At 41.0% G+C, this 17,460-nt stretch overlaps 1 protein-coding gene across 3 annotated transcripts in view; it reads left to right on the top strand.

Moving 5' to 3' along the window:
* LOC130526544 (tight junction protein ZO-2-like) overlaps positions 1-17,460 on the top strand; it is a 39,701-nt gene that overhangs the window by 7,317 nt on the left and 14,924 nt on the right. For 2 of the 3 annotated variants that reach the window (XM_057034301.1, XM_057034303.1), the window contains exons 2-7: positions 10,356-10,409; positions 11,053-11,177; positions 11,573-11,675; positions 12,021-12,540; positions 13,336-13,439; positions 14,404-14,557. In XM_057034301.1, the coding sequence (XP_056890281.1) occupies positions 10,356-10,409; positions 11,053-11,177; positions 11,573-11,675; positions 12,021-12,540; positions 13,336-13,439; positions 14,404-14,557 (1,060 nt within the window). The remainder of the gene's footprint in view (positions 1-10,355; positions 10,410-11,052; positions 11,178-11,572; positions 11,676-12,020; positions 12,541-13,335; positions 13,440-14,403; positions 14,558-17,460) is intronic. The other variant, XM_057034302.1, reaches the window with a different exon arrangement.

The raw sequence follows: 17,460 nt of genomic DNA on the forward strand, positions 1-17,460 counted from the left end.
GAATGACAGCTGAGAGTGACTGTTAGAAGAGTAATTAACTCAAGCACCCAAAGGATGATTGTAAATACATCGAGTCCTTTCTTTATGTGTTCAGCTGTTGTTGTAACATGGTTTTGGGAGGAAGGTTATCTGTGCATGATAATGAGGTTCATTGCGGGTAATTTAAAAGCTTAATTAAAAAAAATAGATATCAGGAACCTTGGTAAAAAATCGAATAAATGAATATGTGAATGGAATACATTTTGTCTCTCCTTCACCAACGCGTATCTGCCCAAAGGCCCAACACACACGTGCACACACACACACACACACACACAGATGTATATGCATAAGTGCAGGTGCAGTCAGAGGAAACTCATAAATAGCAGCAGCATAATTTATCAGGGTGAAGTAAGTTGGGTGATGAGTCAGGTAGCTGCAGCCTTCAGCGCTGCACTCTATCACTCTTTTACATCCTTTCACAGCCACTCTATGACTTCATCACCTAGAAGCCCCCTGAGAAAAACTCACACCAGTCATTATTATTTGCTTCATCTTTTCAGCCAGATTTGATTGGTCACACTTGAATCAAATCTGGCTTGAAAATATGAGTGAAATCTGAAAATTCAGAGTTTAAAATCAATCCAGAAAGATTTTTTTCCATCCTATATAGAGGTGGAACTGAGGTTGTTTGATGTTTATGACACATGATCAGTGACCCCAGAAAAGTTTCTGTAGCACCTAAAACTACCTTAAAATATGATCTTGTTACACAGACTTGTAAAATTGGATGGTAGCACAGTGACTGTAATATTGATGAGTTAAGGGATAACGACTGTATCCTGATGTGTTTAAAATAAGGAACAAATATCCCTTTAATTATCCTTTAAATAATCATTTTCTGTTTAATTACACTTTTTGACTGCTTTATCCCTTAGCCTATTCCAGCTAGATATAGGTTCTAGTGTTCTGCTGAAGCCCAGAGTCACAGAAGAAGAAAACTAACCTGTTTTATTTCTGTGATTAGCGTAACTTTAAATTGTTAGACGGTTTCCTAAACTCTAAATATGTCGCATGAGCCATTAACTGCTACTGGACTCCTGCTGTCCAGAAAGCCTCATCGCAGGTTAACCTGCAGGCCGCTAGAGGCCTGGTTCAGTCTGAGGATCCCTGGTGAAGTCATTCCCAGCTGAAGATGGAGCCCTGGCACCCTCTCATGGAACTGTGAGCTGAGAACAGAGCAGTAACACAGAAACAAAAACAGCACTAATGTTCCTCCTCTTATGCCAAGAAACATGTTGCAGTAACCTTTTTTCCCTGAAGTCCCTCCTGCTCATGTTCAGGAGATCAGGTTTGTTCAGGTTTGTAGGTTATCACTGTCTCTCATTAATTTTTTTCCCCTTGACCACTATTTTCCTTTTGGGGTCACGGGGAGGTGCTGGAGTCTACTCCGGCTGCAGAAGTGTGAAGGCAGGATACCCCCCTGAATAAGTTGCCAGCTCATCGCAGTGTTAGCATAGGGGGTTTCAGTACCTTGCTCATGGGTACCTCTTCAGAAATAAATAAATAAATAAGCAATTCAGCTTCCGCTCACATTTGAGTCACAATAAAAGTGCACATGTAGATGGTAAGGACTGCTCCATACCTTGGGTAGCTGCTCTTCCAGCAAACTCACGCAGACCCAGTCAGCCAACTGGCACTCGTTTACTTTGTTTGTTGTGTGTAAATTCTGAGCGCTAACTGGCTGAAACTGGTTCTCATGACCTTGTGCACATAATGCTGTGTTTGTGTTACAGTGTGCGTGGGTTGAAGTTGTGCGTGCTTGCATGGTTTTTGGCCTGTGCTGTGTGTAATTTTACAGTATTACCATTGTTGTTACTCACTTTTGTGTAATTCCTGCCACCTAATAGTAATACTTGAAATGATTGCATGTATGAATCAAAGCAACAAAAGTACATAACAAAATGTACAATGGCATTTTTAGCCAAAATCACCATTGGAACATTTGAAAGTATCCATAGAAATATAGTCCATTTACTCAACATATTTTTTACCAGATAAGTAGAGTAGTAAAATACTTTTAAAAGCTAAAATGAACTTTAATTTTACAGAAACATTGTGAGTGCTTGTCCTGGCTAGTTTCCTGCATGCAGACCTCAGTGTTCATTGTTCAGGGCTGATTTGAATGAATAAATAGAAGTGATTGCAATGACTGTGACCTCACTGCTGGTTGATGACCTTTGTGTGCACCTTCAACAGCTATTGGTTTCACTTGAAGCACATTGACTTAGAATCCAGAGTGTGGGCTGTGTGGACTCTGATCTTTGGAAGTTTAATCTCTCTTTTTTTTCCAGCTCGATGCTGCAGCGTCAGCATCTGTGGCCTGTGGCCATATTTCCATTTTAAAGCTGTCACGCCATGAGAAATGTATGTCCTATACATACTGACTCCTGGCTTTTGACAGAAGAGTACCGTAGTAGCTGCACATATGTGGGCCGACCGGGGTGAAAGTAATTTATTAGTGATTGATGATTTGAGTGTTTTGCTGCTCTGTCAGGTCAGTGTGGGTGGGTGCGATCACTGTGTTAATAATCCACACCGAATAATGTCGACAGCAGCCACTCTAATATATAACTCGGATAAAACTTGCTTGTATCTTGTAGGATTTTTACAGATGCAGTAAATAAGCTTTTGGAATTTTAAGTTATCACTGGTAAGTGTAATGTGCTATACTATATTTTACACTTTCAGGTTTTTTTAAGATGATTAAAAAAAGTCACACTTGTCTTCTAAACAGATGCCTTTAGAACCATTCAAACACAGATGTGTTGCATGTCAGCCTCGCTGACCATGAGAAAGTGGCGTGCACACCAGCTGCAGTCCTCTCACAGGAAGTGAAGCTACACTCGTCCTTTGCCGCTCTGATGTGCGCTGCAAAGGTCACAGGCAGTGATAGGGAATCCCTGGGCACTTGAGCTTCTCATCTCTGCTTTGAAGATTAGACTCCCATTTTAAACGAATGTCCCCACACACATTCGCTTCTCCTCTCTGAAAACTGCGATCTTCTCCAGTGTTGTAGTCTGTAAAGAAACGGACTTATAACAGTTTGATAATTTTATTATGCGTAATTTCCTTAAGTGTAGATTACTGGAGTAATTCATTTCACCCCAAATCATTTCATTTTCATGAAATTGCCCCTCAGACATAAATGATTTCAACTCTCGATAATGTTTTTACATCTGGGCAGTCACATGACTGCGGTTTGATTTCTGCTTTCTACCATGAAATCGTCAGAATTTTTGAGAGTGATTGAAGATGAAATGAAGCTAAACATTCTGAGCTGCTTGTAAAGCTGCGGTTTGGCTCCCATCACCTGATTTTTATGCACACTTTGAAGAATCGAATCCAGTGGAAACGGCAGCATTTCAGAGTCCAACTGAGGGGATTTTGTTTTAATTGCACAAACAGATGTCACACCTTTGCTGTTTGTGTGTCTGTAATTTATTTTATTTACTGGAACCTTTCTGTGCATTTTTCATTAATCCTCCTCTTCTTTGAAACCACCCGGATCCATGCTGCATCCATCGTCCAATTTAGACCAGGATTATCCTGATTTTGGACATCAAAACTATCCTAATCTCCATCTCACTGAAAATGACCAGAGACGTCACTTGATCTGGATTCCTGGTATGATTACGGTAGATCCCCAAATCTGCATCCCAGTTTAGTTAGATCAGGTTTCCTTGTTTTTAAATACCCAATTGTGTGATTTAATCCTGCCTAGATTTATATTTCAGCTTTAACAGCCACGATTATTGAACCTTGTAGGTACAGACAGGAAAACAAGTTCACCTCTGCCCTGTCAGCTGCAAGCTAAGAAGCCAGTGTAGCTACTTTCCTTCAGGTCAGAAGGTCATACTGAGCACCAACCTCTTTTTGTAGCTTTCATTACACCCCTACTGCTTGTTGTGAGAGTAAACCTGCAGGTTTTTTTGCTCCAATAACTGTAATCTCACTCATCTCATCAGCCTATGCTGCGTCTCTGGAGGAACCTTCTTTATCTATTATGGAGTGGTGTTTGAAATATTTACAACAACAAGGCCAGGAGGAGTTTTACTGAGACGCGTGCTGGAACAATGGCATGAGTTGATTTCAGGACAAAGATGACGTCGCTCTGCATACGGAGCACAAGTCAAAATGTCCGACTGAAACACGAATCCAGTAGAACAATAGAGTATTATACAGCCTAATCCAGAGTCACTGAGCAGGGAGAGAGTGGTCCAAAGAGATGGAAATGGGAATAAAAAGCCTTCTTTATTTAACCTGTAAATTTAAAGTTTTAATGCATACGTTTATCAAGAAATAATTTACTCTGTATGTTCTTGATCTCATCATATAAAATCCCCGTTGAATTCATTGAAAAAGTTTTATTCATTTGCATTTGAGCTGTTTACCTCCAGAACAGACATAAAGGTCAGTCCCAATAAGCAGTAGATGTGGTTCAGTGTCACATAGGTGAGGACAAGCAGCTGCCATAGTTAACTGGTCTGGCAACTGTCTAGAGAAGAAGACATTCAAATCTTTGTGCAGTGGCTCCAGATTTCATATTTGGTGCTTTGTTAATTTATGATTTATTGAAGTGTAAGTTGTTGCTTGTTTTTCCCTTTATATGCAGTCTCCTTGCTATCTCCAAAGAAATCCATGTTGAAATCCTTACATTTATCATTCTGTATGCTCCGTATCCTAAAGGTTTTCTGCTCGTCTTTGGCTTCTCTGTCGACATCAGCTGTTGCACAAGAATGCATTTACTTTGGCATTTAGCCACACTGAAGTCAATATAGTCTTGTTGTGGAAGTGTTACCAATTATTAACTAAACCCTAATATTTATGACTCCATGTCAGTGTCACACTGGAGGGGGTGCCATTGTGCTGCCTATCAACTAAGTGATGACATGTGAATCATCTCCGTATAAACCATATTGTGTCTTCCCTCGGATCATGTTATTTTTCCATTCCTTTCTTGACGTGATTAGAGTAAAGTTGTTTGTGAAGAGGTCTTCTCACTGTTAGTATTGTTTTTGTGAAATAATGCAAGAATTTTGACTCTGGTTTTAGCACCAAAATGAGCGTTCGCACCCTTGCTGGTCATAGTGAAAGCTCTCTCTGATCACCGGTATGCGCTTCCACTGTCAGGTTGGGAAGCTTATAAATCTGTGCTTTTTAACTGCAGCTGTAGTTCATAATAAGATATTCAGTAATTTCTGCCATCACCTGCAAATTGCAGGTGATGGCAGAGGTGTTTGATGTGTACCTGTGTGTTTCTGCCACCATGCTCAGTTATTTCTGGATGTGTTGATCTGAGTGTGAATGTGTTAACGCCACAGTAAAGCTCCATGATCTAACTGACACTTAATTTACGGCTAATTACATTACAGTTAATTCAGTCTGGACACTGAACCCCACATGTTGTTTGTAATTACGCTCTTCTGCTGTCTAACATAAACCTTTATCAAGGTGAGGTGATGTGTGACCTCATAAAGGAAACAAGGTTTTGTTCGATAAGCTTCATCTTATTGTTTTTTCTTCTTTTTTCTTTTTACTGAAAGAATACACAGACACTGGTTCACACACACACATGCACAGACAAAGACTTAGTGTGAGGAAGTCATGATGACAATTTGCTGTGACAGCACTGAACAGGCCTGTCTGAAGCTCTGAGGGCCACCTGCACACATGCACACACACACACACACACACACACACACACACACACACACACACACACACACACACACACACACACACACACACACACACACACGAGTGTGTTGTTGAAGGATATATCCCCTTCATATCTACCGTAGCTGTAAAGATAGAGGCTGCACTTTTACACGACTTCTCACACAGATTCCTCTGCTGGCACGCCATTTTCTGAGCTCTAATGTTCAGTTTTAGCAAAGCAACACCTTTTAATAACATTTCTCTCACCAATTCAAAGGGAATAAGTCATTTCCTGACAGGTCTGTAAATATTGATGAACTCATTTATTTCTTGCTTTTACATGAGAGCTGCAACTCTGCTGTTACCTTTTCTAGAATATTAGTGCTAGTGAATCAGACTGTTTTAGGCTGTAGAATCAAACTGTTTACAGAGATAAGCAGCCCTGATCCACATGAATACTAATACTGCTATTACTCAGTAATAACAGAAACTGCCCATCTGTCCATCATAACCCCGTGGAAGGTGACCTATAAGCCATTATTGGACATGAACAGTCAGTAGCATTAGCAGGTTTACATTTTCTGCTCCCAAAATGTGCAAATTCCACAATTGTGTCGAGTTGTGCTTTTTGGCTTTTTAAGTAATGATTGTGGTTGGAGTTGAGGTGTTCTGTTTATCAAGACAGTGTCTGATTGAGCTCTGTTAACATTTAACTGCTGGAACAAGAAGTCTGGCAAATTTAACATATTTAGAAAAAGAAATTGCACTAAACAAAATGTGTTTAGTATAATTTTCTCCCATTTTTCACAACTATTTCACAACTAACTATACAACAGACCTATTTTTCTCTCAAATATTGCTCACACATCTGTCTACATCTGTGAAAGCACTTCTCCTTTGCCGAGACCATCCATCCACCTCACAGATGTGGCATCAAGATGCTGATCAAAAAGCGGGATTCACGCTGGCAGGACAGAATAATGGACTGTTTTTTGGAGACCTCTTTGTTGTGTCTTCAGAAAAAGAACAATTTATTACACTCACAATTTGGTAAAACGATAATGACAATGCAGATAAAGAAATACAACGTTTCACTCTTTCATTTATATTTTAAAATTTTTCATTTCAAGTCCAAACTAATCTTGGAGTATGATGCACATTAAAAATAAATTAAAATAAAATAAAAAGTAGCTCTGTGTTAGTCCTTACAAGTGTGACTGTGGTTGTGTATATGCGAGTAAGTGAGCGAGCAGAGAGCGAGCGAGGCAGAGTAAAGACGGTAGCATGATGTACAGACGGACAGACAGAGGGTGGACAGGCGGCTGGCTCAGAGCTCTGTTGGCCAGCTCTCTCCTCTGTCTCTGCCTTTTGAATTCCCCCTCTTACCTGGCCATGTCATCGGGCCTGCGCAGGAAGTGGAGGCGTGCAGTGCGAGCACTCGGGATCCTGCGTAGGACAGGAGATGAAGGAGGCGCAGTGAGTGAACTGTTATTTTTAGTTTCTCCTCCCTCCAGGGGCTAAGCTAATCCGCCACTACACAGGCTTATCCTGATTGGAGTTAGGGCACTGTATGGAAGGTTAAGCATTTGCTCCAGTGGGACGCATGCTTTGGATCCTGGTGCTGTGTAAACTTCCCAAACTGAGCCGGACAATGCTCACGCGGGGTTTCACTAGTCAGGACTTTGACGGTGCAGGGGGACCATGGCCGCTTGGCTTGCTGGATCACTGAGGAAGCTTCCTCGTCCATGAGTCTGCAGTGCCTGCCCAGCGGCTGCTGCGCTGGTCACAGCGGCAAGCAGCGATCCTCGCAGGCTCAGATGGCCAGAACCGAAGCTCCAGAGGGTCACAGGGAAGGCTGTGGCACTGGTGGAGCCAACATCCAGCTTAGGGGGCTGGACACTAAACAGCTGAAAGGCAGCCTGGTGGTCCTCTACGCACCTGCTGGGAACTCCTGTTTTCTCAGACTGGTGGGATATGCGATGGATGGATGGATGGATGGATGGATGGATGGATGGATGGAGGGAGAAAGAGCAAGTGATGTGCTGATGTGCTGGGCTGTGTTCTCATGTCTCATTCAGTTCCTCATTGTGGAGAAGTTTTAGGGATTGGAAGCTGCACCTCTAGCGGTTGTCTGTGTAAGAGATCAATTCTAATCACACATTATAGAGCCAAACACAGCTGATTTATCTCACATAACTCGCTCTGCTGATTTGTAATAATGCTGTTTTGCTGACCTGTGCGTTAAAGTTTTCTCACACTGCAGCATTGACGTTCAGAGGTGTGCGACATGACAGGATGTTCAGAACCGAACCTGACACCATGAGGGAGAAGATCAGGTTAATCAAATAATAGAAATAAGTCTTGGCTGTAGCTCCTGGTGTGTGCTCAGGATGGTCGCAACCTGTGTCGTAGTGCATGACTGTGTGTGATTGTCTTGTTTTATTTCTCCAGATGTTGTAGTATGATACCAGCATAGTGGAGATTTCCTTTAACATGCTAAAATACAGCAATTGTATCAACAAACAACCCATTTCATCTTTGATGCTGAGCATAAAAAATACTTATAAAATAATATAATAAATGATAATATGATCTAAAGGCCACTCTATTACTGTTACTGAGTATTAAGTGTCCTTGTGTGTTTAACGTTTAAATGAAAAATGGAAGCAAAATTGTGTTGATGCGCTGGAACCAAACAAACTGTCAGATGCTTTGTGCTGCATCAGCTGCTTTAGGGCAGACATGTTCTGACCCACATGAGCATTTTAGTAAATATTTCAGAACCAAATATTTCAGAGTTTTCCAGTAATCTTGTAAGAACAACTGCAGCAGCTGGGTGAACATTGAAGATTCATCGGTTTTCTTCTGTCTGGCTTTAAATCTCAGTAGCGACTTTAAGATGTGAGGGTAGGGTTTTTGGGTCGGGCCTCTGGGGACACAGATGTTCCTGAACTCAGACATTTTCCAGTGAGTGCAGCAGCCGTAACTTTTGATTTAGAGGCGGTTTTCTGTCACGGTGCGTTTGCTGTGTGCTGTGCTAAACCTGTTGAGCCTGTTCCCCTCAGTGATAGACTTTCAGCAGTATTTAAGCTGCAGTCCAGATGCTCTCCAAAAACATCATTTTCTGTTGAGTAGTTGTTTTAGCTGCTTATTGGTGATGGGTTGTCATAGTTACCGGTACATGATGTGCCAGTTTATGTTTATGAAGTCACCAAGAAGCATCCAGACGACAGTCACATCTAAACTGTTTGTTCTGTAGACCATGAAACCTCAAAGTTCTTTGTAATTATGTTTAATTATATTACACTGAACGACAATGATACTTTATTAGTGCAGTCTTTCTCACAGTGGTGAATCCATCCCATAACTGAGGCATTTTACCTCTTTTGTCACAATGTTTTTAAGTGCATTATCACATTTTATATGGGTATAAAATAAAAAGAACTGATACATTTCAACATTTTGTATGTTTTGCATTTTCAGCATTAGGTTCTTTTTAATATTTTGCAAATGATTCTTTATCTTCTAGAGTGTCTTTACTGTAGCTTCCTTAATTAAAGAGCATATGGAACCCGCAGTGGTGACCCCGGTAGACCTCTGCTGGTGCTGGTGCTTCATTCACAGCTCTTGTTAGAAGCAGCTGAAGTTGAGCAGACCTGTCTGCCTCCATCAACATCAGCAGTGTTCAGCAGCACCCGCATCACTTTATTTGTGTGTGTGTGTGTGCGTGTGTGTGTGGGGGAGAGAGAGAGAGAGAGCAGTGAGGTGGAAAGGAACGAGGGCAGATGTCGGTTCAAATAGTTGTCCAATTAAGATAATACACCAGCCGGCCAGAGAGACAGACCGGACAACATGCCGGCTGCTGTTATCGACATGATTCTGCTGTACTTAAACACACACACACACACACACACACACACACACAAGCACACACGCTGTGTTTCCTCTGGCACTTGTGAGTGGGTGATGGTGTTAAACTGGGTTACTCTCTTTCCCACTTCTCTCCACCCTGTGTTATCTGTGTCTTCCTGTTGCATTAGGGTCAGCATGATACCAGCAGCGTGTGTGAGACCCTCAGATTATGTGACTGATGTTGGAAGGTGTAGTCTGCAGGAAAGGAAAATGATGCTCTGTGACAACATGATTTCAAAGCTGGTCCATTATTAAAAATATATATTATCAAAACATCAATAATAAAGAACAATTAGAGTCACACAATGATTGGTGTTAATGGATGGATATGATCACAATACAAATGAACATGGAATATATCATTTAAGTTAAATCACTGTCGTTATGTAAAATATTTTAATATTTTCACATTATGCTGCCTGTGATATAGCAACATGAATAAAGTAGAAAGAAATAGAATAGAAATTCAGAAAGACTAATATCCATCTATATATCTGTCCTCACATTTGATCCACTTATTATTTAAGTTATTATTTCATTCCGAATTTAATAAATAGTTAAATAGATTGTGTGTTTTATTGAAGCGAGTATCATTTACGCCACATCGGATGTCAGCATTGTTAAAACATCAGTCACCTCTTTTTATAATCTAGTTACTTTATTTGCAGAGTCCTTTTGTCACTGATTAAATGTTGCAGGAGATTGAACGCTTGCTAACACTCTTGTTTGTGTGTTTCCTGCAGGGCTCAGGGACAGAGGAGATGGTCTGGGAGCAGTACACAGTCACTCTTCAGCGGGTGAGTTAGGTCACAATCCACACATTCATCCATCTGTCCATCAGCCTGAAGCCTCAAAACCAGCATGAGAGCAATGAAATATGATAAGATAAACTTTATTTAAATGCAGAATTTTGCTGGAGGCAGGAGAAAGCTTACTTGATCTGATGGACACGCTTTTAACTGGCTGGTATTAACACAACATGATTAAAATAATGACACAACTTGAACCAACAATTTTATTCAATCTCAAATAACCATTTGTATCTGATGTGCAGCTGCATATAAGATAGAAATGTTTACCATTCATGTCATTTGATGGTAAAAAGGAACAGTAAACCAGGTTTATAATATTTCTATTACTTAGCTTCTAATATTTTAAATGAATTAATGAATAAAATTATTTGTTAAGACTCAAGTTCTGATATGACCATATTAAGACAGGAGGTGAAAGATGTCAGTTATCACTTTCAGTCTTTACGGTCAGGCGCGTGCATCTGGATTAAGCCTTGACATACAGACCTCTAATGTAATCGTTTGGATCTAGATTTCCTTTAGCGCTAAAGTAAAACTCTTTAATTTCATCTGTAGATTGATGCTAATGATGCAGCGCAGATGCTTCATTTTCTGCATCTTTACCAGATGTTTGCTTCCCTTGCTGTAGGACTCTAAGATGGGGTTTGGCATTGCTGTGTCAGGTGGCCGTGACAACCCCAACGTGGAGAACGGTGAGACATCCATCATCGTATCAGACGTGCTTCAGGGAGGCCCGGCCGATGGATTACTCTTGTAAGTGTCTACAATGAACCTAAATACTTGCCACCTTTACATTGCTCATTCAAAACATCTGTGCAGGTGTTTTATATAATGTGTCTATAATCCCATTGTGCTCTGATGAAGTGAAAAGCATTTAATGTAAAGAGAGTTTTATACTGCAGGATCTATCACTGCCCTTTAGGTATCTGTGACATCGCGGCGTGCAGCGCTGGAGGTTGGGTTGATAACCTGATAGTGCTATGTGAATAGCTACAGCTGGGAATTGCTCAGTCTGTTTTGTAACTGTGGGTTTGTAGTAAAATAATGTGTGTAGTAGAGTGGCCTGCCTGTGGGTCAGAATTGTCTGAAAATATATGTGCATTTTAAGCATTTGCATTCAACACTGGATGTTTTTTTTCTTTATGCAGTGAGAACGACCGTGTCATTCAGGTCAACTCCATGCCCATGGACAACGTGCCTCATTCTTTTGCTGTGCAGTCTCTTCGTAAATGTGGAAAAGTGGCCAAAATAGTGAGTATTGTGTAATAGTGAGCAACATGTTTCCTTCGTGAAATACAGTTGACGGATCTGGACTTAAATCATCTTGGGTTGTTTTAGTTAATATCAGTGTTTTCACATTCCTAGTTGCTCTGATTCTGTCTGAACAGCTCTGTTTGATGAGACAGTTTCCCCATGAATGAGCCTTACACTAAATTGGTTAGTTGGCTCATACTTACAGTATTTACTTACATACATCAAACCGAAGAAGATTATGTACGACCATTGAACTTTTTTACTGCCAAAAATGGCACCCATTGACCCTATTTGACACCATTTATATTGGAAAGCATAATAAGGTTCTTGTTATTCTTTCAGACTGTGAAAAGACCTCGGAAGGTGGCTGTACACTCTCTTAAACAGCCCCCCTCCCCAAGCAGAGACAGTAGAGAATACAACCCTTCCACCCACTATTATGATGCAGATGACAACGGTTGGTACCGTAACGAAAGCCGGGACCACCCATCCGACAGCAAAGCATACCTGGACCCTGATTACAGGGGAGGCCGAGATTACAGCCAGCCAGGAAGGAGCCGTGGTCGCAGCCAGGAGAGAACATCACCCAGTCCAGACAGGACCAGGAGGGAGGGCAGCCGGGGACGAGCCCTGGACACCAGCTCTGATCACCAAAGATACCACAGCAGAGGGCGTAGCCCAGGTGACCGATACCGTATGGACGACAAATACGAGCGTGGAGAAGGAGGAGGGGGGCGAGTTGGGAGGTACAGGAGCAGAGACCATCTTAATGACAACTCGCCTTCCCCAGAACCTTCTAGAGAGCTGGAACCACTGGAGAAACCCATCAATGTTCTGCTGGTGAAGAATAGGCCCAGCGAAGGTCAGTGATGTCCCATTTCATTGTTAAGCTGAGTGACGTCTCGAGGCGTGAGACTGAGTGAATGTGTGTCTCCTGTGATCCACTGGTGACCTCTCATGGGTGCATTCCTGCCTCTCACTCAGTGACTGCTACAATTAAGGCTGACTTAACTTTCTGTTAAATATAATCATACATGCAACAATTTCTGGTGGGAAATAAATGAGGACTCCACCACATCTCCATTTGACTAAAATTCCCTACAGGTGTATCACATCAGGTCACATGATCAAAACATGGTTCAGCATGTTCTGATCATGTGATCTAATGTGATCAGCATGTTGAAGGACACTAATCAAACCTTAGCCATTCAATATAGAAATATGCAAGTACGCAAATATAGACCGGTAATGTGGTTTTCAAGTAGAAAAAACTATTCACAAAATAATACACTTTTAAAAATAAATGTTAAACAAAAGTTTTCAAGTACAAAAAAAATGGCAGAGCATTCAGATCTCATGTGACAGCACAGTTTGGCTCCTGACTGATGAAGTCAGCCTCAACACTATGGTGAGAGCTGTCTGAGTCTGATTAATGTGAAAATCAGCATTTTCATTGTCTCCAACATTTAAACCAACTGCCAACATGTCCAGGTCTGATTTTCAAGCAAGTTTTGAACAGAGCTTTAGATGCTAAGAAAAATAAGGCTCCCAAAACCCCTCAAATTTTAAAATGTCATCAGGGGACCTGGACCGGGTTGTTGTTAATGGTGATGTGGAAGTGACTTTTCTTACCTGTCAGTACTGTGTGGTCTTGTAGAGTATGGACTTCGCCTGGGGAGTCAGATCTTCATTAAACAGATGACCAGTACCGGGCTAGCTGCAAAAGATGGAAACCTGCAGGAGGGAGACATCATCCTCAAGGTACACACACATGCACACACACATGCACAAATGATTTTTAGAATTCTGCAACTTTAGGATCCCCTGTTTAATATTGTGTTAGTCCCCTTATACTGACCCCCTTGAGACCCCTGAAGATGTGTTGTGGTATCAGACACAAAGATGTTAGCAGCAGATGCCTTAAGTCCTGTGATGCAAGGTGGGGCTTCATAAATCAGACTTGTTTGTCCAGAACATCCTAAAGAGGCACAATTTAATGAAGATCTGCAAAATTTGGAGGTCAGGTCAACACTTCAAACTCACTGTTGTACTTCTGGACCCATTCCTAAACTGTTTTGGCTTTGTGTCAGGGTGCATTATCCCAGCAGAACATTGCCCAAAGCATCAGACTGCCTCCTTGCCCTTTTCCCATAGTAGATCCTGGTGGCATGTGCATTCAGGTATGCACCCGGTCATTCAAATGTGATTCATCAGGCCGGGCCAAGTTCCTCCATTGTCCATTAGATCTGGCCAGCCTTTGCTCCCCATGTGCATCAGTGAGTCTTTGCCACCCATGACCCTGTGGCTGGCTCACCACTGTTTTTCTTTGGGCCACTTTTAATGGATTCTGACCACTGCAGACTGGGAACAGTTTTGGAGATGTTCTGACCCAGTCTAGCTGTCAGCATTTAGCCCATGTCAACCTCAATTTAATCTTTACAAGTGCCCTTTTTTCCTGCTTATAACGTCAACACGGAGGACAAAATGTTCATTTGTTGCCTCCTGTCTCCCAGTGCCACGATGAAGATTTTAGTGATTTTAGTTTTGTTGTAATGTGATGTTTATTTGTTGTATGACCAAGTTTCTGAAAAACTCACACTGAGCTTTTCCTCACTCATAGATACAGTTAGCTTCATTTATTTCACCCAAACATCTGCAGTTCCTCAAAATCAGACGTCTAAAAATGTATTACCAAGAAGTGGCTGTATTTTGCACATGTGTGCAGATCAATGGGACGGTGACGGAGAACCTCTCCCTGCACGATGCTGGGAAGCTGATTGAAAAGTCAAGTGGGAAACTGCAGCTGGTGGTTCAGAGAGATCGGCGCCAGATCCTCGTTCGCATCCCTCCTCTGGAGGACTCCGACTCTGATAATGATGGTGAGTTACTGAACAAGTGGGCCTTGAATCCACAGGGAGCTTTAGCATGCCTATGATTACTTATGTAATACATAGGTTGTATAAGTTATTTTCATCACTGCACTGAATGATTGCCTGAACCTTCGAACCAAATACACCAGTTATAAAATCAGAATATAAAAAGCTTCACATACGTACCAAACACATTCTGCTGAGACAATTTGTGTGCTAGCCTGAAGAAAATGATTTACTAGTGACAAAGAACAGTTTTACTGTGGATCAGCTGTGTTTACAGGCTTACCGCTTCAGTACAATTTTAAACTTGACATATCTTGAATGTACTAAATTCCCAGGTACTGTTTAAAACACATGGTGCCATGGAAACTGCAGCAGGCAGTACAGCGACAGAAACAGATCCCTCATAGTCAGACTGAGCTGGAAAACTCTCACCTTTACATGTCGTAAGGAGCTATTCAACACAAGCACTTTAGAGTGTGGCACAATTACTAAATTTTAAGCTGGTTTTACGTAAAAATCTCTTAATTTTGATAATGATGCCAACATGAATGGCCATTTAAAAAAATCATGTATTTATCCATATAGTTAGGCCTCCATGTAAGATATTTTTTATGGATTTATCGTAAAAGTGATAGAGTCAGAGCTGTTTTTTAAACATCTTTTGGCAGTCGTGTTTACTTTTACTCACTGAACACAAAGCTAAAAATATCTGCTGTTCAAGCTGCTAAATATAAGAAGAGAAACTCAGCAGTCTTGAGTTTCTGCTGGCAGCTGCTTGGCTTCCTTATCATATCTTATAGCAAAAAAGAGGGGGAGGTCATCACCTGGCCAAGATTAAATCATTAGCTTTTTCCAGCTGAAAGTGTTGAAGGGGGGAAAAATCTCTCATCCACTTCATGAAAATCTGCTGATATTGATTTAAACGTGTTCATCTTGAGCAGCAGAAGCGATCCTGTCATCCCTCAAAAGTGCAATCTTTGTCTGTTTTCTCTTCCAGATAATTTGTCATACTTTTAGATGAAGGACGCCCCAAGACACAGCATGTGTAACTCTGTTGCCTTTCTAAGCTGTAAAACGGCTGTGACTCAACATGACTAAGTTGTAAAGCTTCCACACCTTTTGCACTTCTCTTTATACTGCTCATACTCCTTTAACTTTTTTACAACTAGTCATATTCCTGAATAAATAAACACATTTTAATCATACACACATGGAATTCTGTGATTCATTAAACTGGGAAGTTGCAAAATGCCAGTGGAATTCTGATTCTGTCACGTGTCTGAGTGCTGAATCTCGATGGTGCCGAAGGGTGATGATATATTTTTGTGAACGCAGAAATGTTGCATGTCAAAGCGTGGCTCATAAAGTGGGTAAGCTGTTTGCTGAATTCTCAGTGTGATAACCTATTAATGATTCGTCCTAACAGTGTAGAATCTCGCCGTTGTCTGTCCAGGTGGTATTTTTCACCTCTGCTCTTCTTTCCTCCTGTCCGCTCTTCCTCACAAATCCCACTGCACCCACGGCATCACTGCAAATATGACCCAGAAATGACTGAAATAATCTAAAATTCAGCACATTTTCTCTTATAAGTAGAGAGAATAGACGTTATTGATGCAGAACTGTTTAAAAAAAAAAACTAATTTATTTGATCTTCTTAGAAAATCATAAAAATTATGCACTGATGTTTGTTTTGGTAGTGTAGTCCAGTTTTATGCATTTTTAAATAAACTAATCATGGTAGGCTTTGATGCATCACTGATTGTGATTATAAGAACAATCTTGATTAGTGATTGATGAAGGTAAAAAGATGATCACTTATGACCTGATTAAACATTCATAGACACTCCAGGAAATGTAATGCTGATTGTAAAACAGATATTACTTACTCTAATTATACAGATTTCCCTCCAATCCTTTCCCTCCTGCACTCATTTCCCTCCATCAGTTCTCCACATCCCTACATGTGCGTAACCATAATTAAACTAATTACCACCTTTCTGAATATAGCAGGCGAGACACATCGGCACCTTTCTGACCTCTCAATGCTGCTCATTTAAAGTTACATAAAAGAACAATTCTATTTAGAGTAACAAACCTGTTACAGGGGGTTGTCATAGTGGGTCGCTGTCAGGGGGACTCACTCAGCGCCATCCTGTCACTCGTGTCCTTTTATATGATTCACTGGCTCTTTTTCATCGCACCTGAGTCCTCAAATGTTTCTTTTGTTTCTGGGTTGTTGGTGCACTAGTGTCTCTTCTCCTCTACTCACTCTCTTCTTGTCTTCAGTGCCACAGTCTGGCAGATAAAAGCAGCTTAGTCAAAGCATCTGCTAGGCCTGCTCACTTCAAATGGAAAACCAGAGAATTCATTGGGACTGACTGAGAGCCAGGTGGTCTCAGTGGGGACCAAAACTGTGCATGTGTTGGTGCATTAGGAAGCAATATAGATCCTGGAAGACCAGAAGTGCTCTTTTAATGAAATTACAAAATATGATGATTTCTTTTCTAATTCTTTCAGTACTTTAAATCAGTACATTCACTAAACTTTGTGTAAAATGTAAATGTGAAACAAATATTGAGTCTATGACCACTGAACCAGAGTATAGGACTGTAACTTGTTTGCACCTTTATACCGGTATTTACAAGAGCTGCATGAATGAAAACATGTAAGAATTACATTTAATTGCACTCTTGCAAAATGTTGGTCTCTTTAACTGCAGATAGTGACATTATTGTTAATGAGGGACAACTATCAGGTGTCTCGTGATGCCTGCCTAAATGTAAAACGTGCAGTGAAACAATGTAAACATTGTAGAAAACCAAAGAAAACACTCGCTGAGTCTTTTCTGAGTTATCGTTCCTTATTATGCTGCTGTTCAGGCTTCCACGCACTCGTGCATGAGCAGG

The sequence above is a fragment of the Takifugu flavidus genome, chromosome 5, assembly GCF_003711565.1.
Source record: "Takifugu flavidus isolate HTHZ2018 chromosome 5, ASM371156v2, whole genome shotgun sequence".
Taxonomy (NCBI): domain Eukaryota; kingdom Metazoa; phylum Chordata; class Actinopteri; order Tetraodontiformes; family Tetraodontidae; genus Takifugu; species Takifugu flavidus.